This window comes from Pelophylax lessonae, assembly GCF_965119305.1.
Source record: "Pelophylax lessonae genome assembly, chromosome: 9".
NCBI lineage: Eukaryota > Metazoa > Chordata > Amphibia > Anura > Ranidae > Pelophylax > Pelophylax lessonae.
Genome location: NC_138776.1, coordinates 161,177,585 through 161,205,458, shown reverse-complemented (window position 1 = coordinate 161,205,458; position 27,874 = coordinate 161,177,585). Strand labels below are relative to the sequence as shown.

Genomic DNA, 27,874 nt, shown 5'->3' with positions numbered 1-27,874 from the left:
AATTGCAGTTAGAGGAAAACAATTAGAGCTGTGTAGAGAAAGAGTAGCAAATAATAGAAGGAGAGAACGAGAAATAGAAATGTGTAAGAGATATATGACAGTGATTAACGTTTCCCTCTAAATTGTTGTGGGTGCAAAAATGTAAACACGGAAATTGAGGAAATAATGTTTTTGATAGATGGCTAATAAAATTGTATTTTATAAACTGATGGGGCTGGCATGCGAATAGTAATGTATGTCATATCCATTATGCTATATGAAGAAATTGAAACCCCATATTCAGAATGAGAGATTTTGAAAAATACATTTCCTGAAAGATAAAACAATATACATATCCCATAGTCCTTGTACCCTGAAAAAATATTTTTTAAGAGACCTGGTCACCAGTTAAAGCTTTTTTTAAATAAAATACTTGTATTATAATGTGCTGTATAATATATACAGGTTTGCTATTGTTTTATATTTCAGCCTAAGTATTGAAGTTTTACAGAAAATTATATTGAATTTAAAATGCATAATTTGCATAAACATGAAATAATAATTAAAAAAAGGCTAACAGTTCCAAAACCCTGTACTTGTCTCATATATGATACTTCTACATTGCACATCAGGACATATATATTTTTGGGATTTTTTTTAAGAATCGGAGATAACAAAAACAAGCTCTCACTCAGTGCTGCAGCAAGAGCCACTCTCTTCGAACACCGACCGCCATCATGACCGACACAGCAATCTCCTTCGCCAAGGTCTTCTTGGCCGGCGGTGTGGCCGCTGCTATCTCCAAGACCGCTGTAGCACCCATTGAACGAGTCAAGCTTTTGCTTCAAGTCCAACATGCAAGCAAACAAATCACAGCTGACACAGCTGACAAGCAATACAAAGGAATCATGGACTGCGTTGTACGTATCCCCAAAGAACAAGGTTTCTTGTCCTTCTGGCGTGGTAACCTTGCCAATGTGATCAGGTATTTCCCAACCCAGGCCCTCAACTTTGCCTTCAAAGACAAGTATAAGAAGATCTTCCTTGATAATGTTGACAAGAGGACCCAGTTCTGGCGTTACTTTGCTGGAAACCTGGCATCCGGTGGAGCTGCTGGAGCCACCTCCTTGTGCTTCGTTTACCCAAACTGCCTTGCCAAGATTTTCAAAGCTGATGGGCTTAAAGGTCTCTACCAAGGTTTCAATGTATCTGTCCAGGGAATCATCATTTACAGAGCTGCTTATTTTGGAATCTATGACACAGCTAAAGGTATGCTTCCAGATCCCAAGAACACACACATATTCATCAGCTGGATGATTGCTCAGACAGTAACGGCATTTGCCAGCTTTGCCTCTTACCCATTTGACACAGTCCATCGTCGTATGATGATGCAGTCTGGAAGAAAAGGAGCTGAGATCATGTACAGTGGCACAATTGACTGTTGGAAGAAGATTGCAAGAGATGAGGGTGGCAGGGCTTTCTTCAAGGGTGCCTGGTCCAACGTGCTCAGAGGAATGGGTGGTGCTTTTGTCTTGGTCTTGTACAATGAGCTCAAGAAATACATCTAAGTTTATCCTTGTTCAGATGTCTGTGACCTGGCATGCTGTATTATGTAACATACCCTGAATGTTTTGGACTATTTTTTTTTGTCAAGCACACCTTTTATTTATAAAATGTAACTGGTAATCTTACTGGTTGATATTTGGGGAAACAAGTTTATTCCATTTCAGCAGCTTTTCACATTAACATAAATCATTCCCTTATACCCACTTACTGCCAGTGGGGCCTGCATTTGTAGTGCACATCTGATAGTAGGTGGGCTTACCTGATGGGACTCAATTCAACGTTCCTTTATTTTTTATTTCAGTCATTCATGTTTTTAAATAACCTAGGTTGGAGGAAATAAAAAATATGGATCTAAAAAAAAAAAAAAAACAAGCTCTGCATTGTTCCTAATTAAACCTTCTATATAAAAACAAATATCCCTTATTAGCAAGATTTAACATACAGTACTGTCCAAAAATTATTATACCCCTCAACCTACAATATTCAATAGTATAAATAAACATAAATTCATAAATATATACGGTAGAGTGCAAATGTATATGAATTTGCATTATATACAATGTGTGTGTGTTTACTTTTTTATGGATTTTTTGATAATCTATTGATTGTCTGGGCCTTAAAATATAGACCACACATTTTAACTGTGTGCCATAGCTAACATCACTAGGACATTGGTTTTCCTCAAGAAAGGTGCTAGAAAAAGAAATAGAAAGGAAAAGCTAAATAGTGCAGTCATTCCCCTGAGCCTCATCGATCCAGCGAAAGTTAATGGATCTACTGATCCCAAGCTTTCTCAGACTACTTTAGAGTGTTATGAAGAGCACACATGAGTTTTTCATTGATTGTCACCCAATTTATTTATATTTATCATAATCCAAAGAAATGGAGGTTTTTTTTCCAATGTTTCACTATTGCGATTCTAGCTGCCAAAATAAGTGACTTCTTTATTGCAGAGATCAATTTTTGTGCTATGTTTAATTAGTTTCTTCTTCCTCTGTTAATAGGCTATACAAAATAAATAGGAATTTGACACTTCTCTGGGTGTAGGATCTCAATATCTTCCAGCTCCCCCCTGCAGTTGTCTTGGCTCACACTGGCAGTTTTTGGGTCAATTTCTGATGGTGAAATATTAACTACAATTATTGATTATTATTGATCTTACATCCATGACTGTTTTAAAAATAGTCTGGAGTCTTTGAAAGCTCTGGAGTGACAGGTTACTGTACATAATCCTGACTCTGCCATATGCTCTGCCATGTTTGACTGCTGTACTCCTGAGTACAGCAGTCAAGAGTACATAATGCACAGCCCAAAGTGCTAGCATTTGGGGGAAAAATATCCCCAAGCAATACTCTCTTCCAAAAACCCCCAGCAAAACTTCCTCCCTTATTTGTATTCCATCACCCACCTCTGCCTCCACTGCATAATTTACCCATTGCTTACTGCTGTAACCCTGACTCACCTCTGCAGCCCCTCGTCCATTGCATTCACCTGCGAACACTTGTCCACCTTTCCCCTCTACATTCCCTTTACCACCACTCACCTTTGCTCCAAATCCACCAGTGCTATCTGCACTCCCTTATCCACCATTCGTCTCTGCACACCAACACCAGTATAAAGTGAGCAGCGGTAAGAAATGTAAATAAAAAAATTGTGTCTAAGGATACAAGAAGGATAAGAAACTTTTTTTTAACTAGGACAGGGGAAGAGCAGGCTGATATGCATTAATGAAAAGACATGGGAAGAGGAGTCATAAGCATTATTATAAGCAATGGTGAAAAGAACAGAGTGGGTGATGTGAGGTGGAAACTCAGGAAGGGTAAGGGATTAGCAGAACAAGTGAGAAGTTTGTGCAATACTGACAACAAACTACTGAGATTGATCATTAAAGCTGATTTCTGAGATTGGAACTGACAATTGAAATTTACAAGTAAAGTTGGCAAGTGGGACTTGCATCTAAAGCTGAGGAGTGTAGATAACAGCTGAGGCTGATGAAATGGGAATGACAAAACACCAGTGGGATAACAGGTGATGAATAATGCCGAAAGTGAGGTTTATGTGACAAGGGCTTGCACTGAAGATCAAGTATGAGAACGATGAGTAAGGAATTAAAAAAAAAAAATGGTGTTAGGACATCTAAAGAGGACAATTGATTGACCTTTTGGGTGTAAGTTTATTAAACAGGGATAATTTCTCGTTCAAATTTTTTTATTAGAGTTATGTACATACAATAGATACAACAGAAATGTAAAAAGGATACAACAAAAATGTAAAGAAGATAGAGTCCAAATATAGAGTGGGCAAATGGTATACAAGATATAGAGAGAGTCAATGAGCGATAATGAAAAGTTATATACGTATAATAAATAATGTAGAAGTGGAAGTCAATGGGGTTGAAATAATAGAAATCGCGTGTCCGTGTCCTCCCTATGGGTCACCCCTAATGGGTTCAAGCTGTGACCCAGAAGGAGAACAGGTAATGGGAACCTTCCACAAATAAAGGATCTTTGAAAAAGTTGCATATCTTGACTAATAAAAGTATCTCATAGAACATATGAAGAACAGCCTAATATAGCATGACACATAGTCTTCCAACTGTTCAAACTAAACGAGGACTCAAATCTAGTAGAGTAAGTAAATTGTTGTATCGAAAGATTACTAAAAACCAAATAAAAATAAAAAGAAATAGAGGGAAGGAGAAGAAAACAGAAGGCAAGAATGCCAGAAAGGAAAAGAGTGGAAGATAGAGAAAAGAAGTGGGAACAATTATCGGGAATAAGGCAAGGTAGAAGGAAACAATATAATAGAATGAGTAGGAATGTTACCAAGAAAGTAAAATAGCTTCATTGAAGTCTGGGGGAAGCATCTTGGAAATCCAAGGTTTCCAAAGAATGTTGAATTTATTCAAAGTGCCATTATCTAAGGCCAACATAAACAGAGATAATTTATCTCATTTCAGTTCTCAGCAGTTCTTAGAGAAAAATCATCTCCTCCAGCACCCTGTTTATGAAGCGGAGGACATTTATTCTCAGAAGGAGAACAGAGGAGAAGTTTTTCCTCTGAGAACAGCTGAGATCTGTATAGAAGGGGGAGGACTGCTCGTGATTTTATGAGATACCTGTGTGATTACAGACCAGCAGAGTTAAAAAAGTGAAGCCAAAATTAAAAAGACCCTGTAATTACATGAAACACTGACCACTGGTGTTTTTTTTTAATTTGCAGCCTTTTACGCACATTTTGGCACATTCTTTAAATGTGTATTTATTGCGCATTTTGGCATTATTTTTGCAAAATTTGCTGCTTCTTTAGAAGACATTTAGGCATGGATTTTTTTATTGGGCATTTTGGCGCTTTTCTAAACACACATTTTGGTGCTTTAATGCATATTTTGGCACAGGTTATTTTAACATGCATTTTGGTGTAGTTTATATTGCACATTTTGGCATTTCTTTTAGTACATATTTTGACGCTTTTTTAACTTGCATTTTGATTTAAGCCTCATACACACGTACCGATCGTCGGCCGTAAATATTCGGCCGACGACCGATCGGCCGATTGTAGGCTTGTTAGTATGATGCTTCCGACAGCCGACAGCGCATTTTCGGCCGAACAGAATCTGTCGTGCAGGCATTAAAATTTTTGTTGGCCAACACCAGAACGGCCGATTGTTCGCCAGTCAGTACAGAATTCGCCCGACAATCATCAGATTTGCAAGACTGGGCATGCTCAGGAAAGAAAAAAGACAAGGAAAGTTAACCATCACATGACATCACTTCTGTAGTCGGCTGTTGTTGGCCGACAAAATTCGTGTGCAGTCTTTTGCACTTTTCAGCGGACAGGACAGCCCTGGACAAAAGACGGCCGATCGGTACGTGTGTACGAAGCATTCGTTTTTATGTGTATTTTGGCAAACAACACATCTGTATAGCCACTTTTGGGGTGCCATTAACAATTAATGTGACTACAAACATACCATGCATTTTGCATGTGTTTCTGGAATGCATACAAAAATGCAGGTAAAAAATTAGCCAAAATACATGCTAAAAAACACCAAAATGCATATAAAAACGCATTTAACCACTTCCCGCCCGCCCTATTACAGATTGACGGCGGGAATGTGGTTGAGTTATCCTGACCGGACGTCATATGACGGCGGCAGGATAACTCCGCTCTGGGCGCCCCCCGGGGGCGCGCAGAGCGGCGATCGGTGATGCGAGGTGTCAGTCTGACACCCTGCATCTCCGATCTCGGTAAAGAGCCTCTGACGGAGGCTCTTTACCATGTGATCAGCCGTGTCCAATCACGGCTGGTCACATAGTAAATAGGAACAGACGTTGATCGGCTTTCCTTAGTTCGTGCCTGACAGGCACGAGTAAAGGAGCGCCGATCGGCGGCTCCCCTGACAGGGGGGGGGGGTCGGCACTGGTAATCAGATCATTGATTACCAGTGCAGACCCTCGGGGGGGGGATGCCACTAGATCCACCAGGGATGCCCACTATGACCCCAGGGATGCCCACTATGACCCCAGGGATGCCCACTATGGCCACCAGGGATGGCAATCAGGGCTCAGGGAGCCCCCCATTGCCCTCCCCATCAGTGATGCCCACCAGTGTCCTCCCTATCAGTGCTGCCCACAAGTGCCCATCACTGCCATCCTTTAGTGTCGCCCACCAGTGCCCATTATTGCCCACCAGTGCCGCCTATCAGTGCCCATTAGTGCCCATCAGTGCCGCCTGTCAGTGCCGATCAGTGCCGCCCATCAGTGCCCATCAGTGCCCACCAGTGCCGCCTATCAGTGCCCATTAGTGCCCATCAGTGCCACCTATCAATGCCCGTCAGTGCCACCTATCAGTGTCCATCAATGCCGCCTATCAGTGCCCAGCAGTGCCGCCTATCAGTGCCCACCAATGCTGCATATCTGTGCTACCTATCAGTGCCACATATCAGTGCCTATCAGTGCCGCATATCAGTGCCGCCTATCAGTGCCACCTATCAGTGCCACCCCATCAGTGCCACCCCATCAGTGCCACCCCATCAGTGCCTCCTCATCAGTGCCTGTCAGTGCAGTCTCATCAGTGCTCATCAGTGCAGGAAAAAAATTATTTATTTACAAAATTGTATAACATAAACAAAATTTTTTTTTTTTTTTTTTTAAACTTTTCGGTCTTTTTTTATTTGTTTAGCAAAAAGTAAAAATCGCAGAGGTGATCAAATACCACCAAAAGAAAGCTCTATTTGTGGGGGGAAAATGACATAAATTTGGTGAAGGTACAGTGTTGCATGACCGCGCAATTGTCATTCAAAATGCAACAGCGCTAAAAGGGGAAAATTGGCCTGGGCGGGAAGGGAGGGAAGTTCCCTGTATTAAAGTGGTTAAAAAACATGCCAAAATGTGTGTTGATAAAAGCAGCAAAACATGCGTTAAAAAAACTGCACCAAAATGCTCATAAAAAGGCCTAAAAAGCAAAATTGAACCTTTTTTGGGCATTTAGCACTGTGCATTTTTTCAATGCGCATTTTGGCGTGTTGGTAGCATATTTGTTAAATGACAAAATGTGCAGCAAAATGCATGTTTGCTAACTGAATTTGGGGTGCCATTACCAATGAATGGCACCTAAAAGCGCACTGTGTATTTTGACACAATTTTACCAAAATTTGGATGTGTGGCAAGAATTGCGCAATTCTGCCAACAACGTTACACGGATGTGAATAGGTCCTATACTGTATATAGTTATTTATATCACTTTTTATCCTCGCCTGTGCTGATATTAGGAAGAAAAAAAGCCTTTCCTTACATCACAGCAGCTTCTCACCCAGATTCTCAACCTCTGGGATAGAGATATTTTACAGAAATAGCCAGTGAAATCTTCACATCTCGCCTTCATAAACCAACCGTCTGTGTAAAAGTGAATGACAGAAGAGTGTGTTCTGTGATGAGAAGTGAAGAACATGTTCTCCAAGCCTCATCTACGCTTCATAAACTGGCACACCTGAGAGATCAGCTGTGATCATTAGGATCTCGGGTTTTCTGTCTTTCATAAATGGATACCTAAAGCCCCGTACACACGTGCAGATTGTTGGCCGAAAAGCTTCGGCCGACGACCGATCGGCCGATTTTCGGCTTGTTAGTATGATGCTTCCGACAGCCGACAGCGCACTTTCGGCCGAAAAGAATCTGTCCTGCAAGCATTAAAATTTTTGTATGCCGACACCAGAGCGGCCGATTGTTCGCCAGTCAATACAGAATTCGGCCGACAGACAGCAGATTTGCAAGACTGGGCATGCTCAGAAAAGAAAAAACACAGGAAAAGTTAACCATCACATGACATCACTTCTGCAGTCGGCTGTAGTCGGCGGACAAAATTCTTGTGCAGTCTTTTGCACTTTTCAACAGACACGACAGGCGGGGACAAAAGACGGGCGATCGTTCGGCTGACGATCTGCACGTGTGTACGGGGCATAAGACCTCATGCACAATGGATGTTTTTACAGCTACTGTTTTTTGGCATCAGATGTTTTTTTATGCAGCCAGTAAACTCCCTAGCATGTTATCCTATGCGTCCATGCACACATAGACTGTTATCAGCAGTTTTTGGCGGGGGAGTTTTTTGGCTGCAAAAAAACTCCAGAACTAGTTTATGAAGTGTTTTTCAGCTGTAAAAATGCTCTTACTCTGATAAAAGCTTAAAAACGCCCAAAAACGTGAAAAATGTGGCTATTCGGTGTTTATCAACGATTTTGAGCCATAAGCTTTTGTGGGAGTATAGTTTTGCTTTAAAAAAAGCTAAAAAACGCTACTATTAAAAAGCTGAAAAACGCCTTCTACAGCTACAGCTTTCTACTGATGTTTTGATATTGTCCAGTGTGCATGAGGCCAAAGGTTGGCCATACATTATACAATTTTCTTAAAATTTTCTGTACAATTTTCTTAAAATTTAGTTTGAAGTGAAAGTGTTGTTTAGCTTTGACCTCATATTTTGTGGTTTGTGGTAAATCTAACAGAAAATTGTACAATAAAATTGAACATGTATGGCCGGCCTTAGAGCCCAGCAGCATTACTGCAACTCCAGGGGAGGGAAGTTAAACCTCTTAAAGATACATGCTGATTCTGCTCCCTGAAAATTCTATACCAATGCAGACTTTATGAAAGTCAGTGCTTGCATAGGGCTAGGCACATCTATGCCCTCCAAGTTAGTCTGTTTAGATCTGGTGATTGGCACTGCATGGTGGGAGCTGGGGAGTATGTACTGTACAATTTGGTCCTCTACCAAGTAGTACACCTGTACTAGGGTTTTCTCAGGGTTGAAGCATCAGATCTTAGAGGGAGTACTGGCAAGCTAAGAGCCTGCTACAAAATATTTGTATTTACCTGTAGTTGTGCTGCATGTGCCTTGAGGTTTCTTCAGGGGTGCCTTGGCAAAATGCCTAAAAATTGCCCAAAATTGTATACAACTCAGTGGGTGGATGAAACCTGCCTTTCAGTTGCACAAAGCCACAGTTTTTCATTGTACACCATTACAACCTTCTAGCTGCCAACCTCCTTAAGACCAATGACATCATCAGTTCATAAGGAGTATGTCATATCATCCTTGTTTGTCCCTCCATTGCCTCTCTCCGTCGGCTTTGGAAGAATAAATCACCGTAATTCTGCATTATGTAAAGGTATCAATAGTTTTTACATTTTAGAATGGGGCGCCTCAAGACTGTCCATCATTTTGGAGGGTGCCTCGAGACTGTCCATAACTTTTAAAGGGTTCCTTGACTGGAAATGGAGAAACACTGCTCTATATTGTGTTAATATTAATTATTTTGTTATCATCTACTTGATAAATTTGGCTGTGTGTTCATCCATATCTACCTTACTATGTAAGATTTCACCTCTTGTATAGAATTCACTGCTAGATGGAATGTTGTCCTTTGGCTGTGCTCAATATCTGTGGTTGTCTGTGATAGACTCCCTGCAGAGGCATATTTGAGCTCCTATCATGCACTTGACAGTTTTTTCATATGCAATCTTAATTCATCAACCATAATAATTCAGAATAATGCTGCTGTGTTGCATCATATTTTGCTTCTTTTATTTCTGGCAATCACTGGTAACATGCGTTAAAAGAAAATCAGTATTGTATTTTGTTAGATAAAAATCCTCAAGGACTAAATGCTTTATACATGCCGTATATAGTACTTGAAAGTGACAGGTTAAAAAGTACAATTCTGTTTCATGAACTCAACGTGCCTCTAGATTACCACTGAGTCTAAATCACATTATAAAAGTGATTGCCTAACTCCCGCAGTGTGAATAACTTGAAATGAAAATCAGTACAGAAGGCATCAGGTTTTTAAGTTTACAGTTGTTTTATTCATCGAAGTACGTTCATAGTAGGTAAGTCCTATTGCTGTTTGAAAGTTTTTAAAATCCTTCCTAGTGAATATCTGCTATTTTGTCCAGTGCTAGGTTCACATATATGCATTTACGAGAATGCATGGTAATTACCACGCATTTCTGTACCCACAGGCAAAAATGAGCTACTATATAGCAAATGCATGGGGGTGCCATTAATTGTTAATGGCACCCCTACACATCAGAAAACACAACACATGTTCGGGTGTGGGAAATCGAATGGTGCAAAAGCACCAAGCTATTCCTTGCGGCTGTGATTTAAAAAAGACGCAGCAATCTTTTTCCTGAGTTTCCCGCAGGTACAGCAGCCCATTTAAATGAAGCGCTGCATGCAGAAATCACACATATGTGAACCTAGCATTAAGTAGTGCAAGGACACAGATATAAAAAAAAAACCTTGGTCACTTAGAAAACCTGCTGGGTAGCTTACCTAAGGCAGCTTTCACACAGGCTTTCCAATCAGGTCCACCTGTCAGTTTTTCAGGCGGACCTGATCAGACGCTCCATGCACCCGTATAGAGCGGCGGATGTCAGCAGTGACAGGTGCTGGCACCCGCTGCTGTCTGATCCGATAGTGCCTGTGAAATTCAGACGGATGGTAACCCTATTTTCCATCTGTCTGGAGAATCAGTTTGGATAAAAAGGGACAGGCGGTCTGTTTTCATCCGATCTCCCATAGAGGAGAGCGGGGCTCTGACAGGTCCATCTCAACACAGTGAGCGGAGACAGACCTGTCATCTGTCTGCTCAGCGGGGATCAGCAGATCTATCCTCACTGAGCAATATGGAGTCTGCCGGCCCGGAAAACCTGTGTGAAAGGATCATTACATCTTCAGATTCATCCTGCACAGTGGGTTGTACTTCTTAAAAGTACCTGGAGTTCCTGGTTTCTGAAAACCCTTGGATTTTGGAAGTGATTTTGAACCTGAATAGAACCTGAATAGAATATCTCCAATTAAGTCACAGACAGCAAGAAACATTTTTAAAAAAAAATTTTGGGGACATTGGCGGCAGTGGACAAAGCATAAAAAATGAAATGCGTTTTCTGGAGCTAAGCAAAACCACCAAAAATGTTTTAATATCGAAGTATGTTTTTTTAAAAAAAAAACTCAAATGTGCCGAATAAACAGAATAGTTATTGGAAAGATGTTGGGTGCATCTTTTTGGCCCCTTTCACACATACAGTCCGTTCAGTTCATCAGTTCAGTCACGTCAAATGTATCAGTTTTTCATCAGTTTTTCATCCGTTTTTCATCCGTTTTTCATCAGTTTTTCATCCGTTTTTCGTCAGTTGTCATCAGTTTTTCATCCGTTTTTCGTCAGTTGTTATCCGTTTTTCATCCGTTGTCGTCCGTTTTTCATCCGTTGTCATCAGTTGACATCAGTTTTTCATCCGTTGTCATCCGTTGTCATCAGTTGACATCCGTTTTTCATCCGTTGTCATCCGTTTTTCGTCCGATCCGTTTTTTTGAAGGATGAAAAATAGGGCATTCATCCGTTCAAAAAAACGGACATTGACGGAAGTGGATGAAAACGGATGTTAACTGATGATCATCAGTTGTCATCCGTTTTTACATAGAGATGCATTGATGTCCGTTTTTCATCCGTCAACGGATGGATGAAAAACGGACAAACGGACAGCATGTGTGAAAGGGGCCTTTGTGTCATTTCCCAACTTTTGTTCTTTTCATTTGGAACCACTGATCAATATTAGGCTAGGCATTGCTTAACTTTACTAAAACTGGAGAGTGCAATATCTGGTGCAGCTGTACATGGTAGCCAATCAGCTTCTAACTTCAGCTTGTTCAAAAAAGCTCTGACAAAAAAAAAAAACCTAGAAGCTGATTGGTTTTTATGTACAGCTGTACCCGATTGTGCACTCTTCAGTTTTAGTAAACCATCCCCATTGTTGAAGGTTGCATATACTTACCTTTTATATCTTCCACATCTCTTCCTAGCGTTGACTAATTTTCTGTTTTACAAAAAGAGATGCAAATATATATAAGGAGTTTCAAATTTCTTTCACATCTGTCCGTCAAGTTGTGTTGGGGTCTGTCAGGGTTTGATTTTCTTCAATTTCTTATGTAGCCAGCAACGGTGACTCTTTTTTTGATGGAGGTCTAGTCATATTTTTTCCAACCTCTATCTCCATTGAGGAAATTTAACTTTGCTCACTGTGCAGGAAGTGGACTAAAATCTATGCAACTGAGATATAAACAACAAAACAGACAAGACCAAATCAGCCCATGGATTATACAGTTTTTTTTTTGTTCAAGTAGTGGGTTTAACAAAACTAACTGATTTGATTCCCCCATCCACACGCTCGATGAACTTTCCCACTGGGCTATTGTATTCTGACAGCAGAGAGACTTCCCTGCCGTCAGAATTCACTAATCAGCATTGGCTTCTCTGGCTACAAAATAAGCACAAATAAATGTATCTAATGTACACAGGGGTTGCTACACAAATATGAAATGGACAGTAATTCATTCCTATGGGCTTGCAGGTGTAAACAGATGATCATCCATTTGCATCCACAAATATCCTTGCCCGTTTAGGTCTGTTTTTTATTAAACAGAATAAAGCTGCATCCTTTTCCATTTGGATGAATCTGAACGAATGTGAACAGATGCCATCACTTTACTTCCATTTCATTTATGTCCATTTTTTAGGCAAGCAATGTTTTTTCTATTCAAAATATTCCAAGGATATAATCTCTGCAGTACCTGACCATGCTCTGAAACATATCTTACAAACATAAATACAATCCAAAGACAATATAGTGCCCTCAAGATCCAAAACACAATACATTTATATAAAAAAGGTTTGTGCAAATATGATCAGTGCACTAACTGCCAAAATTATGTTCTCGGTGAAATAAAAGTCCAAAAAATATTGTGAAGAATTATGCCAACACTGTGCCCTTCCTCTGCTCCCACTCTTAGCTCACCACACTCACCAGAAGTTGTTGACCCCTTTAACCACTTTAAGACCGGAAGGATTTGCCCCCTTAATGACCAGGCCCTATTTTGCGATTCGGCACTGCGTTACTTTAATTTGACAATTGCACAATCGTGCGACTCTGTACCCAAATAAAATTGACGTCCTTTTTTCCCCACAAATAGAGCTTTCTTTTGGTGGTATTTGATCAACTGTGCGATTTTTATTTTTTGCGCTATAAACAAAAAAATAAAATTTTGAAAAAAAACTATATTTTTCACATTCTGCTATATGACATTAAAAAAAAATTAAAAATCTAAATTTTTTAACATTTTAGGCCACTTTGTTTTCTGCTACATATTTTTGGTAAAAAAATTGCAACAAGCGTATTTTTATTGGTTTGTGCAAAAGTTATCACGTCTACTAACTACGGGAAAGATTTATGTCATTTTTATTGTTAACTAGTAATGGCGGCAATCTGCGATTTTTTTTTTTGTGGGACTGCAACATTGCGACAGACAGATTGGACCCTGAACTGTTTGAAAGTGCACTTATATTTATTGTATCAAAAACAGGCTATGTTAGGTTACCGTTAATTTTTTTCAAAGAAAATATTTTCTTGAGACAGACTTTTAAAGCTGTCGTAGAGGGTTTTTTCCTAAAATACCAAACCTGTTATACTTACCTGCATTGTGTAATGGTTTTGCACAGAGCTGCCCCAAAACTCCTCTTTTGGGGTCCCCCACTGGTGCTCTTGGCTTCTCCACTTCCCAGTGTGCCTCCATAGCAAGCTGCTGGCTATGGGGGCTACACCTGCAGACTTGATCACAAGCAGAGATGTGTGTGTGTCTATTTGCTCACCCAGCTCAGCCCTGCCCCCACTCTCTGCTCACAGGATTGTATTGACCACAGCAGGAGCCAATGGCCCTCACTGCTGCCTCTGTGAGCAGAGAGGAGAGGGCTGCTGCAGACAGGCTCAAAGTTAGATCGAGATTGGGCTCAGGTAAGTAAACAGGAGGGTGAGGGGGCGATACAAATGCAAGGACATTTTTTACCTAAATGCAGGGAATGCATTAAGGTAAAACATTTCTAGCCTTTAGAACCACTTTAAGTAGTCTAAACATAAATAGATTTCTATTCACATTGTGCTGATACTGGTTGCAGTAATTTATAGGAACACATGCTGCTAATTGCCAGCTTTCTGCACAGTCTCCAGATCCTTCACTGTATCAACTCTGTAATGTGGATGTAGAATGGGGCAAATAAATGGGAAAATAAAGAACAATAAATCAGAACAATATAATGAGGCCTTCATTTAAATTTATATGTATTCATTCTTAATGAGTTCATGAATACGATTAAAGCAGAATTCAAGCAAATTATCATATTTACTGCCTTTTAAAACTGGGAGTGATAGAAAACTTTTTTTCCTCTAGAGAACATTAGTACTTAATTTCGATTTAAATATTTAAAATCTAAACTGTGCTACACCGAAAAATATTTTGATGTGTTGGTCATGTATAGAGTGTAATTTTGAAATTATACTTTGTGCATAATTTAATTTTTTTCCCCTCTGTAGAAAGGGACAAATGGTAAACATGGACAGGGCCGCTGATAGGGCGGGACCACCGCTCCTCCTATAGGGGGCCTGGGCACGCATGGGACCCGGAAAGCAAGGCGGATTGGTGTGGTGTGGCAATTGCAGAAACTATGCCCTCTGTGTCTCCATCCAGCAGCTGAAAGAATGTTTCTCTCTCTTCCTCTTGTCGGCTCTCAGCTGCTGGATGGAGAGACACAGAGGGCATAATTTCTGCAATTACCACACCGATCCACTTTTCTGTCTGGGTCCCCGTTTTCCTCTCCAGGAAAACAGAGGGATGTGTCAGGAAACTGAGAGCGGGGCAAGGAGCCGGTAAATATGTAATTTACCAGCTTCTTCCTAGGGCTGTCTTAAAGCACAGGCACCTCTGCGAACTGTCCAGGGGTCCTAGGTGCATGGGGGGCTTTAAAGTTTTCTCCCAGCAGTTTTCTGGCTCTTTTGCTACAGGTCAGTTCTGTTATCTATCTCTTAGATGTCCAGCTGTCTTCATGGCTCTCTTCATCCCTGGAATCTTCCTCCCTGCCTCAGGCACTATCCCATCCTGCTCCTTCCATCCTCTCACACATCCATCCATCTCTGCCTGTCACACTGCTCCTCTCCCAGATCCTTGTTACCCTCGCTGCTCCCTCCCTTCTCCCAGCCGACATGTAGCATCCCTGCTAATATACTGCCTCTTCCCCAGCTGTCCGAACACTTTCTCAACAATGAGTCCCTCTAGTTCACTGTCCTTCACTCCCCACCCCCCCCCCCGTCTTCTTCTCTGGAAGCACTTGACCTTCATGCAGGTGTGTGTCCGGAATGCCACACTCTGGATGATCATTCCCTCATCCCCCTCCCTGCCAGCCAGCCCATTTGCTTTTATTTTACTATGGCTATTCCTGACCAGCCAACAGTATTCCCCATGTCCATCCCTCACCAGTCTTTTGACCTCATTCTATTTGCCTCTGCTCCCCTTCCCTCATGCCAGCACAAATCCTTCTTTATTTTTTTTTGTATCTCTATACAGACCAGGATCCCCCAGTCTTACTCCAGTTATTCTCTACCCATCCCCCATCTCATACTCACCCCCACTTTTCCCCTCTTCCTCCTTCTCCCCTACCCCATGGTTCTCATCCCCATCCCCTCCCATTTTTTTCAGGGGCTAATTTCAATGCTCCTCCTCAGAGTTCTTCATTGACCCCCTGCAAAGCACCAGAAGAAAGCCAGAAACTCTGGAGGGGAAGATAGAGGGGGAGTTGTTATTTCAGTTGTAGATTTAGCCCAGTGACAGCCTGCCAGAATAGTAAGGATCCGTGAGAGCAGCCTCCCTGTTCAGGTCTCCTTGAGGAGACCATATCTGTATTATTCATTACTGCCCCTATACTTTACCCTCTTTCCTCCTGTGCCCTCATCCTGTATGGTGCCCTCCTGCACTGTACCCTCCCCCATACTGTACCTTTTTGCCCCCCTCTCCCCATACTGTGCCCTCCTGCCCCCCCCCCATACTGTAGCTTCCTGTCCCCCTCCTACTGTGCATCCCCTGTTCAATACCCTCCTAACTGCTGTACTGTGCCCTCCTGCTCCAACCCCTGTACTGTGCCATCCTGCCCCCCTCCATACTGTACCCTCCTGTTCCTCTGTCAGTTTGTAAATTATGTTGTGTCCGCTAATAAGGATTATTGTGTATTTATAGTGAAAATATTGTTTTAATATCTCTTTAGAGAGCTGATTGTCAAAGGCAGGTGGGCGGTAACTTATTTCCGAGCATGCGCAGCGCCTTCATCAGAGGATCCATTGAAATATAAAGACAATTGGGGCCGGAGAAGGGAGGGGCTGGATAATTACTTCCTGACTGTTTGTCAGAAGACAACAAGGGGAAGGAAGGATGGGGGAAAGAGTGGTTATTAAATCCATCCCCACTATTTTCCCTGAGGCAGAAAGGTTTTTGCGCTTTTGCCACAGAGAAACCTACTGGATAGACGCTCTTGAAGTTTTATCGCCAGGAGGGATAAACGAAGAATTCAAAATAATAAACAGCTTATTATATTCCTCCTGCTCCCAGATGCCAATCTGGTCCATAGTTACTTTTATATGTATTTTTTGCTTGTGTATCATTATTAACACCAATACAGAGCCATTCTAGGACCATAACATTTTTTTTCCTCTTATTTAACTATTCATTTTTTTTTGTTTTTTTTTTGTTTTTTTTTATTCCCTCAGTTCCATTCCCTTCAATTCCTTTTTATTCATTGTAACTGTAGAATTGTTCTCTCTATTTAAATTGTCCATATATGATCGATCATGATAGATACAGATACGATTCTGACACGCATGTCTGCTCCTTCCCCCATCCATCCTTCCCCTTGTTGTCTTCTGACAAGCAGACAGGAAGTGATTATCTAGCCCCATTTGTCTTTATATTTCAATGAATCCTCAGCTGGCAGAGGTCTGATGAAGGAGCTGTGCATGCTCCGAAACATATTACTACCCACCTGCTTTTGACAATCAGCTGCAAGTGTTACAGAGTGGTTACCAGAAGCCCTACCACGCTGTGTGGACGCCGACACATGAAGCAGTCTCCCGGACACTGGATTACTGATCATCAGCTCCTCCAGCTTCTAAGACATGCTATTTTGATTTTAATTTCCTGTAAGTTGTTTTAATCGCTCAATGTTCCAATAAATGGTCTATATTGCACTTAGAGGCGCCTTGTTTTCTCCATATTTCTACAGAGCCACTTCTCCTCTCAGGTGCTGCCCGAGTGCATGCAGATCTACATAATCCATTGGATTCAGGGCTCTACCCCACGGAAGACCCCACATATACACTCTTTTATCCATACATATGTACACCCACAGCCTCTGATATTATCCAGCAGAGGTTTCACCTGCCGTCTCATGGAAAGGGTTCTGTGAGAAAGATTGGGGAGAAGCTGGATAGTAGTGCCCTCAAATGTAACTGGTCCCCTGTTCCAGGTCCTCTGCATGATCTCTTCTTTCAGGAAGAAATGCACCCTGCATAAAACATCTCTCGGTTTGGTGCGTTCGCTACCACCAGGGACGTTGACTCTGTGCACCCTATCAAACTCAATAGGTGAAGAGACAGGTCTATCCAATACATTTTTAAAGATGCTGATGACAGTGTCTCATAAGTCCACTGGTCTAATGGCCTCAGGGATGCCAGGCAGCTTAATATTGTTTTGACGATGGCGATTCTCTAAATCATCATGTTGTAGTCGCAGATGGGTTAGAGCAGCTTCTTGTTGTTTATGCAAGTTTTCCAAGGCATTCAGCCTTTGTATAATAGTCCCTGTCAGTGGAGAGAGTGTTCACAGTCATTTTAAGAATTTCTACCATTTGGGTCACATTGGTAATATCTTGCCTGAGGGATGATTCAAGCCTGGCTGTAATGTTTTCCATGTCCTATCTCGGGGTCGGGAGAGCAGGATAGCTGACATCTCAGTGGGAGATAGTACTGCATGTGGAGCAGGGGCAGACATGTCCCCACTGCTGCTGGCTGACAAGCTAAGCTGTAAGGGACTGGGGATGGAGCTCTGTCGGCAGGAAGAAAAAGAGACACCTACCTGTTGTCCAGCCAGCGAAGGAGTCACACCGTCCCTCGTGGTGGTTCCCAGGGTGCCATTTTGTTTCAGGAGGCAGAGTGGGTACTCGGTGTTCCAGGAGCAAAGAAATGCTGGAGGTTGGCGGATCGTGTACCGCAATTTTTCTATTGCTTTGGTTCGCGCTTGGACATGGATTGAGTGGGTGGAAGTGGGTGGCAAATTCTGCCTTTGAAGCAGCTGGTGCGGAGCTCTGCAAAAGTATGTCTTCACGCTGCCATAGCTTAGCCATGCCCCCTCGTGTATGTGTTTATGGGATATCTGGGAGATTTTCTATCAAGTTTTGGGATGTACATAAAAGGCCTACACCTATAACAAAGACCTTTTTCAAAGCTGCACAGTTGTTTTTATCTATAGACGCCCTCCTACATGAAAAGGCAGTCATTTTTTGTAAAGGTGAACTAGGCATTTAAGGCCTTCTCTCAGTTATAATGATCAGTAGTTATATAGTCTGAAATTGTTATCCATTCTGAGCAAAGAGAGATGTGTACACCTATGCCTTATGTTATCGGCCAATTTTCTGTTATATATATGTATTTTTTCATAGCAACAGAAAACTTTCCAGATGTAACAAATTAGGTTTTCCTGTGGTTATCTACCACAGATATAATAGATGTGATCTTTTGTATTTGATGAGTACTTGTAGTTAAGATGTTGTATCTGCATATGTCATGCCTAAAGGTAAGGCCACTTTGCATCCACCTACAGAATTCCCTGCTGCCAAACAGTAATGGAATGTGAAATACTACCCCCTGCCGTGCCATTTTCTTTCAGCCATAGTCTCGTTCTTGCTGTATCTGTAAATGTTGTGCATTTTCATTTGAATAAGGTATTATCCCAGTCATTCTGGAGCTGTGCACCCAAAACGGAGCTGCTAGCAGAGTTGGGTGATAGTTTGCCCTACACTTGTAAAAAAGGGTTTAAGGTGTACTGTCGAGAAGGGCCAAACTGTGTGTTTAGTCTCTTCATCTTTAGCCCTGGAAACTTCTGATCGTATTAGTGTGACACTAAATCTAGCCAGTTGACTGGGCTGAAGAGGGGCATCTCAAGATATGTGGTCTGGGGCAGTATAAATCTGGCCTCTCCTGCATTGGTACTAACAGCAGTTTAATTGTAAGGTACAGTATGTTTCACATTTGCCCCCCTAGATCAGGGAAAACAATGTGGAGATGTTGAGAACTCTGGTGCTCTCAGCTATGACAGCAAATACCTCTTACTTTAGCATTTGTCACCTAATTATAGATATTGCATTCTGATATTCTGGAAATATGAACCATTTAGAAGCTTGTAGTTGGCCGCGATGAGCCTCCTTATAATAGATTTTTATAAGAATAAAAATCTTCAGGAACGTACCTTTTTTTCATGGTCCTAACCTTGCAGAGATGTTTCCAGCTGATATGTTGTCTCTTTTTCATACACTGTTGTTTTATCCCTATGAGTCTCAGCCAGGGCTTGACTGGTAAATGCTCTTCCGCTAGTGCTTTACACCAAACTCCTTTATGTGAATTCTATCGAGCAGCAATGTTGTACACAACTTGTAAAAGCATCAGTAAAAACACATTAAATGTGTCACAAGGGAGCAACAAACATGCTGTTTATTGATTTCGTTCTCATCTCTAAACATCTGTCTCCCTTTGAACCGAAACTGGTCTTTTTTTTTGCCAGGGGTTAACATCTTATTGCCCAGCAAGGTGTACTACTGAATCTGTTTATCCTCATGGCATAAAAATGATGGAATCGTTCTTTTCAAGGGTCAGTATAGCAATGCCCTGTGTAAAAAAAAAAAAAAAAAAAAAAAAAAAAACAGGCATCAAGACTGAGGATAGTTTCTTCGGAATTGGGGATTGGCAGCAAAAGGGTTAGGTGTGGTTGAGGGAAAGATATGGCGTGAATTAGGTATCAGACTATTGGCAGAATGAGTAAGAAGGAGTCTGCCTGGTCACATAGTGCCTCGCAATGTTCTGGTCCCTTCGGACTGTACATCTTCAGGAGAGAACAAGTCCTTCCCTCCAGCCCTTGTTGCATGGCTTTGTTCTACTTACCTTGTCTTAAGAAAAAAAAAAAAAAAATTATATAAATAATAAATGAAAATGGCTTGGGTCATTTTTTGTATACTTAGTTACGTGACGGCATGATCACATGTATAGGAATGGTGTTTTTCTGTTATACCTTCTTGTGTCACAGATGGTGGTTATCCCTTTTGCGGACTGAGGTGGCAGGTGGCAGGTGGCGGATAGAGTGTGGTGAATGGGTAGCAGGTAGCACAAATCCCCTGAGCCTAACCCAGATGGCTGAATTTTGGCTACTGATAAGGAAGGAGAGTTTGCTGCCACTCAGCCCTTTAAAAGAGATTCTGGAACTGGTTATATGTTGGTGGTTTGATTGTTTGGTATTTACATATATTAAGTCCTGGCTGATCCATAATATTAAAGAATAACCCATTTAGTGCCGGTTCACACTGGGGCGACCTGTGAGGCGACCTGGTCGCCTCACAGGTCGCCGCAGGTCGCCTCCCATAGGGAAGCTGCGGACCCATTCTAATAGGAGCGACACAAGTCGCTCCGACCTAGAAAAAGGGTCCGTAGCTTCTTTGGGGCGACCAGGAGGCGACTGCCATAGACTTCAATGTTATGAAGTCCGTGGCGGCCGCTCCGAGGTCGCGGCGCGCTGCTCGCACCGCGATCTCGGAGGTCGCCCCTGCAAGTAGCGTCGCGGTAATGTGAACCGGCGCTTAAAAGGATTTATGTTGTCAGAGTGGTTATTTAAAGTTTTATGTTTTTGTTAAAAGAGGATTGAACAGTGGATCAGTCATGTTTTTTGTAAAGTGGATATATTTTTTATTTATAACACCTTCATATTAGAGGAACATTCTGGTCACCAGTAGGATGTACCTTTCCAAAATATTTGAAATCCCCTAAAATGCCTTAAATTTGCACAGGAGAAGTTTCAAATGCAGTTTTTGGAAGGAGGATCCTTTTTTTTTTTCGCTTTGGGTTCCCTTTAAAAATTCATACCACACCCTAAGAACCTGTTATGGATGGGTTTTTCCACATTTTTTATTTTTATTTTTTATTTCAAACATTATCCCTGCTCTTTTGTTTACGTTCACCTGTCAGCTGAGCAGCTGGACATTCCCAGCTGACAGCTGAATGAGCTGAGTATAAAAAAAAGACACCTAAACACAGCTAACCTTGTGCCAATACCCTAAATGATGTATAATGTAAAACATGGGAAAATTTACAATGAGTATATTTTAAAAGAAAGTATATTCCTGGAGGTTAGAAATGTCAGTTATATACACTGCTCAAAAGAATTAACAGGAACACACTTTAATCAGAGTATAGCATCAAGTCAATTAAACTCCTGGGATATTGATCTGGTCAGTTAAGTAGCAGAGGGGGATTTTTCATCAGTTTCAGCTGCTTTGGTGGTAATAAAATTATCAACAGGTGCACTAGATGGACAACAATGAGACAACCTCCAAAACAGAAATGGTTTTACAGGTGGAGGCCACTGACATTGTTTCCCTACTCATCTTTTCTGACTGTTTTTCACTAGTTTTGCATTTGGCTAGGGGCAGTGTCACTACTGGTAGCATGAGGCGATACCTGGACCCTATTGTGGTTGCACAGGCAGTCCAACTCCTCCAGGATGGCACATAAATATGTGCCAATGCCAGATGGTTTGCTGTGTCTCCCAGCACAGTCTCAAGAGTATGGAAGAGATTCCAGGGGACAGGCAGTTACTCTAGGAGAGCTGGACAGGGCAGTAGAAGTCCTGGACCAGTATCTGCTCCTTTGTGCAAGGAGGTACAGGATGAGCACTGCCAGAGCCCTACAAAATGACCTCCAGTAGGCCACTGGTGTGAATGACTCTGACCAAACAATCAGAAACAGACTTCATGAGGGTGGCCTGAGGGCCTGACGTTTTCTAGTGGGCCCTGTGCTCACTGCCAGGACAATGGAGATTGATTGGCATTAGCCATTGAACACAAGAATTGTCAGGTCCGTCACTGGCATCCTTTGCTTTTCACAGATGAGAGCAGGTTCACCCTGAGCACATGCAACAGACATAAAAGGGTCTGGAGAAGCCGGGGAGAACATTATGCTGCTGTAACATCGTTCAGCATAACCGGTTTGGTGGTGGGTCGGTGATGGTCTGGGGAAGCATATCCATGGAGGGACGCACAGACCTCTATAGGCTAGACAATTGTACCCTGACTTCCATTAGGAATCAGGATGAAATCATTGGTCCCATTGCCAGACCCTACGCTGGTGCAGTGGGTCCTGGGTTCCTCCTGGTGCACGACAATGCCCAGCCTCATGTGGCGAAAAAATGCAGTCAGTTACTGGAGGATGAGGGAATTGATACCATTGAATGGCCCCACGCTCTCCTGACCTAAATCCAATAGAACACCTCTGGGACATTATGTTTCCGTCCATCCAACATCGCCAGGTTGCACCTCAGTCTGTTCAGGAGCTCAGTGATTCTCTGGTCCAGATCAGGGAGGAAATACCCTAAGACACCATCATGCTCATTAGGAGCATGCCCCAACATTGTCAAGCATGCATGCAAACACGTGGGGGCCATACAAACTACTGAGTACCATTTTGAGTTGCTGCAATTAAATTTCCGCAAAATGGACTAGTCTGCTGCATCATTTTTTCACTTTGATTTTCAGGGTGTTTTGAATTCAGCCCTCTGTAGGTTAATAATTTTCATGTCCATCAAACGATATGGCATTTTTTTGTTCCTAACACATTATCCATTCCATGTCAGTATAGATATTCAGCATGAGATTTTCCCCCATTGCGATCTGATGTGTTTTCAAAGTGTTCCTTTAATTTTTTTGAGCAGTGTATATATAAAAAACTCTCTGGCTGACACGGACAGTACATGCGAGGCTGCCTTCTTACTATGGACTGGAATCCATAAACTGCAAGAGAAAGAGGGGAAGGACAGGGAGGCGCCAAGCAGGCATGGTGTAGCACAGTTTAACAAAATATCGATTTTTGAAGGCTCTCCCAGAATTGCTGGACAACACATCTCCCCTGGATCTTTAACCGTAGCTCTTTTTGATTGTCCTGGAACATATACCATTGAGCCCAGTCTGTCTCCCCCTGCAATATATGAGTGCAATTGTTGTTCATATATCTATATTTTAATAAACTGTGCTACACCGTGCCTGCTTGGTGCCTCTCTGTCCTTTCCCTCTTGAAAGAGTTGAGTAGGAATGTGTCACTGGCTGTTGGATCATTGGTTTGTGCCAGAACCCTGACGATCAGTATCCCAACAGTCATCACTTTTAGAGATAGTACTACTGCTGCTAAATTTTTCACTTTCCCGCTGCAGTCGGAGGTCTGGTCTGGAAAAAAAAAACAAGCTTGTTTTTTTCCAAATATATTTTACTTTCAATTTTTTTTGAAAAATGTTCAGTCAGACAGAAATCACAGTAATCGTTATAACAGCCAGAACCTCTGCACAGTGAATGATATACACATTTCTATGTTTTATACAGGTTACAACAAAAAAAGAGGAAAAATTGAATAGCCCCAAACTATTTCCGTCCAACACCTAGGTGGGACGAATTATCATGGAATATCTCTACACAACTGGCATCAAGGCTATTAGAACTGAGCCAATCATCTCACTAAGAGTGTCATAAATTCCGACTGTCATAAATTCTGACTGTAACAAATCAAAAGGGGAGAAATCTTGTATATGAGAAACAGCAGAAAAGACAGAAAATAATGTAATAAAAAGAGGAAAGAGGGAATGGCAAATAGACAGATATAAACCTAGAGAGAAGGAAGAGTAATGAAGCTCCCAGGGGATGAGCAAAATTCAGTCAGATCCCCTACAGCTTCACATGCACATAGTCAGCCCAAGGGCTCCAGATAGCTTCAAATCACTTAGTAGTGTCATTTACCACACTGGCAATTTGTTCATTGAGCATAATCATGGATACCTTTCGTCTATATAGAAACATACACACAGTGGTCTTCTTCCAGGAATTGGCTATAGTAAGATTTGCCACCAAAAGCATTAAACAAATCAGTTGTTGCTTAGAGCGGGGTAGGTTCTCAACTGGTTTATTTAACAGAGCTATACAGGGTTGTTGGCAGGCCGGGATCTCTGAAATTTTCCATATCAAGGCAAAACGTTATTCCAGAAACCCAGCAACCTCGAGCACTCCAAACATATATGATACATAGTGCCATGTGAGTGGCATCCTTTGAAACAAAGTGGGGAGGAAGGCAGATAAAGCCTCAACAAGCAGAGAAGGAACCATTTACCACAAGGGTGGATCTAGATCGCGTGATAAACGTTTTAATATATTGCTGGATTTCAGCTTTAAGAGTCCATAGAATATGTGATGCCAGACACCAGTTAACCTTCCTAGCGGTATTCCCGAGAGTGGCTCGGGGTTAAATTTCAGTGCCAAAAGCGGTAACCCCGAGCCACACTTGGGGTACCGGCAGGAAGATTGCTGGATCCTGGTAGAGAGGTTACTTACCTTGTCACCGGGATCCAGCGATATATGTGGGTGGTGTGCGGCGGCAGATTTTCCTCCCGATGCTCTCTGTGCCCTGGCTTCCTTCTCCTGCGACGTGACGTTCGCAGGGGGGTGGAACCGGCGGCAAATTCAAAAAGTTAAAAGCACAAACACACTGATACACTGTAATCCTATTGGATTACATTACTAAAATAAAATAAATTGACCGTTGATTGCCCCCCCAGTGCTTTCTCCATTGCCCTTCCTGCATTTTTCCTGCACCTTGTGTCTGGATACTGCAGAGCGACCATGGCATCAAACAAGCGCGCCACCATCTCAAAAGCGGTATATGACCTGCTGGAGAACAGCGACAGCGATACAGAATCACTTGCAGAATGAAGTGATAGTGGGGGAAGTTCATCATCGGACGCAGAAAGCGATTTCAGTGATGATCCTGCGACTGTGCCCAGCGATGTGCGCACTTCGATCGACTGCGGTAGGGAGCACGTAGCGCCCCCAAGGTTCCCGTTTACCGGAGCACCTGGTATCAAAGTGGATGTTGAGGATGACAACCCCTTGGCATACCTGCAACTCTTTTTGACCGATGAGGTTATTGAAAAGATTGTTGTGGAAACCAATCGGTACCAGGAGCAACAAGCTGCAGCGCATCGGCGGTTTTCAAGGAGCAGGATGTGGGAACCCGTGACCAAAGTGGACATCTGGAAATTTCTGAGCCTAATTATTCTGCAGGGAGTGGTGGGGAAACCCCTGCAGAAGTGGTATTGGACCACCAACAAATTACTGGCCACTCCTTTTTTTGGCACGGTTATGCCAGAGTACAAATTTTTGCTCATTATGAAGTATTTGCACTTTACAAATAATGACGAAATTTGATGAGACTTCTCATCCAGCTCCAAAACTCAAAAAGATTTGGGACGTTTATCAAATCATTTTGAAAAATTTCCAGCAGTCCTATGTGCCAGAAAGAGACATTTGTATAGACGAAAGGAAGACTCAGCTGGATACAGTATATTGCGTCCAAGAGAACACGCTTTGGCATAAAGTCATTTATGCTATGTTAATCCAGCTCTGGATACATTTGGAATTCGGTCCTATACACCGGGAGAGGAACCAAATTCAACAAAAGGTTCAGCAGCTATGGAATGGCAACCGCTTCAGTTCTTACGCTGATTGAGCCATTGCTGATTTTGCTGAATTTTTATACATCCCCAGAACTGTATGATTTCCTTCTACACAACAAGACGGATGCGTATGGGACCTTTAGAGCTAACCCGGCATGACATGCCCCCAACCTTTGCCAACAAAACGTTTAAGCCCAGGGAAATAGTTGCCTGGCAGAAAGGAAAAATGTTGGCACTGAGATGGCGCGACAAAAAAAGATGTGTGCCTGATGAGTACCATCCACAACACCTCTACTGTCATGGTACACACAAAAGGTGGAAAAGATTTTATGAAACCACAACTGGTGATGGATTGTAATAACACCATGGGAGGTATGGACAGAGCTGACCAGGCCATGACTTTTTATCCAGCAATGTGGAAACAACAAAAAAAAAAAAAATATTATAAAAAAATATTCAGGCATCTCCTTGAACAGTGTTTGTGGAACGCATTTATTCTCCTAAAAAAGAAGAGTGACAGGCCTGTGGTTCATGCGGATTTTGTGTGGAAACTGATATTTCTCAGGCACCAAACACCAACGGCTGTAAGTAGATCCGGATGCCGTGCTGCTGGTGTTGTGAACCCCGAACGCCTGACCGGTCGTCACTTTCTGGACCAAATTCCACCAACAGAAAAGAAGTCTGCACCCACAAGGATGTGTGTGGGTTGCTGTTCCAAACGTGACGACACTGGACGGAAAATGAGAAAAGAAACGCAGTACTATTGTCCTGACTGTGACGTTGGACTTTGTGCTGTACCCTGTTTTAAAATTTTCCACACCTGGAACGTTTATTGAAGCAATATGACCACTAATATTGCATCCTTTTTGGAAAAAAAAAAAATATTGCATCCTTGTTTGACCAAAAAAATTTCAGTGTTTTTGATTACATTATTTACTATAATTTATTGAATAAAAAGTGTTATAATTATTATATTATTATTTGTTATTATTTTATAGTTATTTATTATATCATAATTTAGGATTTTGTGTTTCAAACTTTATCATACCCGGGATGTTATAAAGAAGAACGCACAGTAAAAAAAAAATCATATATAAATAGTTGGTTTGGGCTGCTCATCCTTAAGAATTACTAGCAAAATAATGGTACCGCTTTCAGCACCTAAAATCCAAAATAATCATACCCCCAGGGAGGTTAAAAGACATGTTATGTTGTGATTTTTGGGTATGTAATGATAATGTGTTGTGGTGACCAAGACAGTGGTATTTAACATTTACTTTTGTCTCCCTGCTTTCTCCTACAATAAAGTGACTGATTTCTATTGCTGATTCTACGTGTTCCAGAGGATTATTATACTAAATTAGCCTCCTATAGAGAATGTACTTTCACTTGGTATCTGCAGGCTATATTAATGTGTGAAGTGTTGCTTTTAGGCTAAATTGTTAGTCATTTAATTAGCCACAGCTTATACAGTACATACATACTATGCTTTGAGCTTAGGTTATATATTTGGTACCAGTTTTAACATTATCAAGCGAGAGTGCTTACAATGACATCTAGGAACTGGATGACCATTTCCAATCCTTCACATCTGTCTTTTATTCATGATTTTTCCTTCAGTGTTCATGTGATACAGTCATTCCTAGAAATGTCATTACAGAATGGCTGCATAAAGAAGTCAACATTATATAACAAGAAAATATCTTGCTTGAGGTAATTGTAGCCGTATTAGTGCACTTGCGACAGAGACAATTGAGTACTGTCCGTGATACTTTTTTTTTATTTGCACTAACATACAATTTTTCAGGACAAGCTTTCGGGGTATGTTCCCTTCTTCAAGATTGAGTACTGCTTGGATCTTGAAGAAGGGGACATACCCCGAAAGCTTGTCCTGAAAAATTGTATGTTAGTGCAAATAAAAAAAGAAAATATCTTAGTAGGGTCAATTTTTATTGTTATGGAGCCCTAGAGCTAGGTTTTAACCAGTTTAAATATCGTTGTCTCATCGGTCAGTTACCCCCTCCCCCCTCCCTCCACCATTTGTATTATTAATAATAATACTCCTGCAAGATCAATATACAGTATTTATCTATAATACTGGGATGTTCGTGATATTCACTACTATCATAACAGGCTAAAATCATTGGCATAC

The 27,874-nt window shown here is 41.7% G+C and overlaps 2 protein-coding genes across 3 annotated transcripts in view; both read left to right on the top strand.

Moving 5' to 3' along the window:
- Positions 1–27,874, top strand: part of CDH23 (cadherin related 23) — a 1,628,602-nt gene that overhangs the window by 319,206 nt on the left and 1,281,522 nt on the right. The gene's annotated exons all lie outside the window — the stretch shown is intronic.
- On the top strand, positions 673–1,917 carry LOC309563552 (ADP/ATP translocase 2-like). The gene has a single exon (XM_082268013.1). The coding sequence runs from the start codon at positions 717–719 to the stop codon at positions 1,545–1,547; it is 831 nt and encodes a 276-aa protein (XP_082124139.1). The 5' UTR covers positions 673–716; the 3' UTR covers positions 1,548–1,917.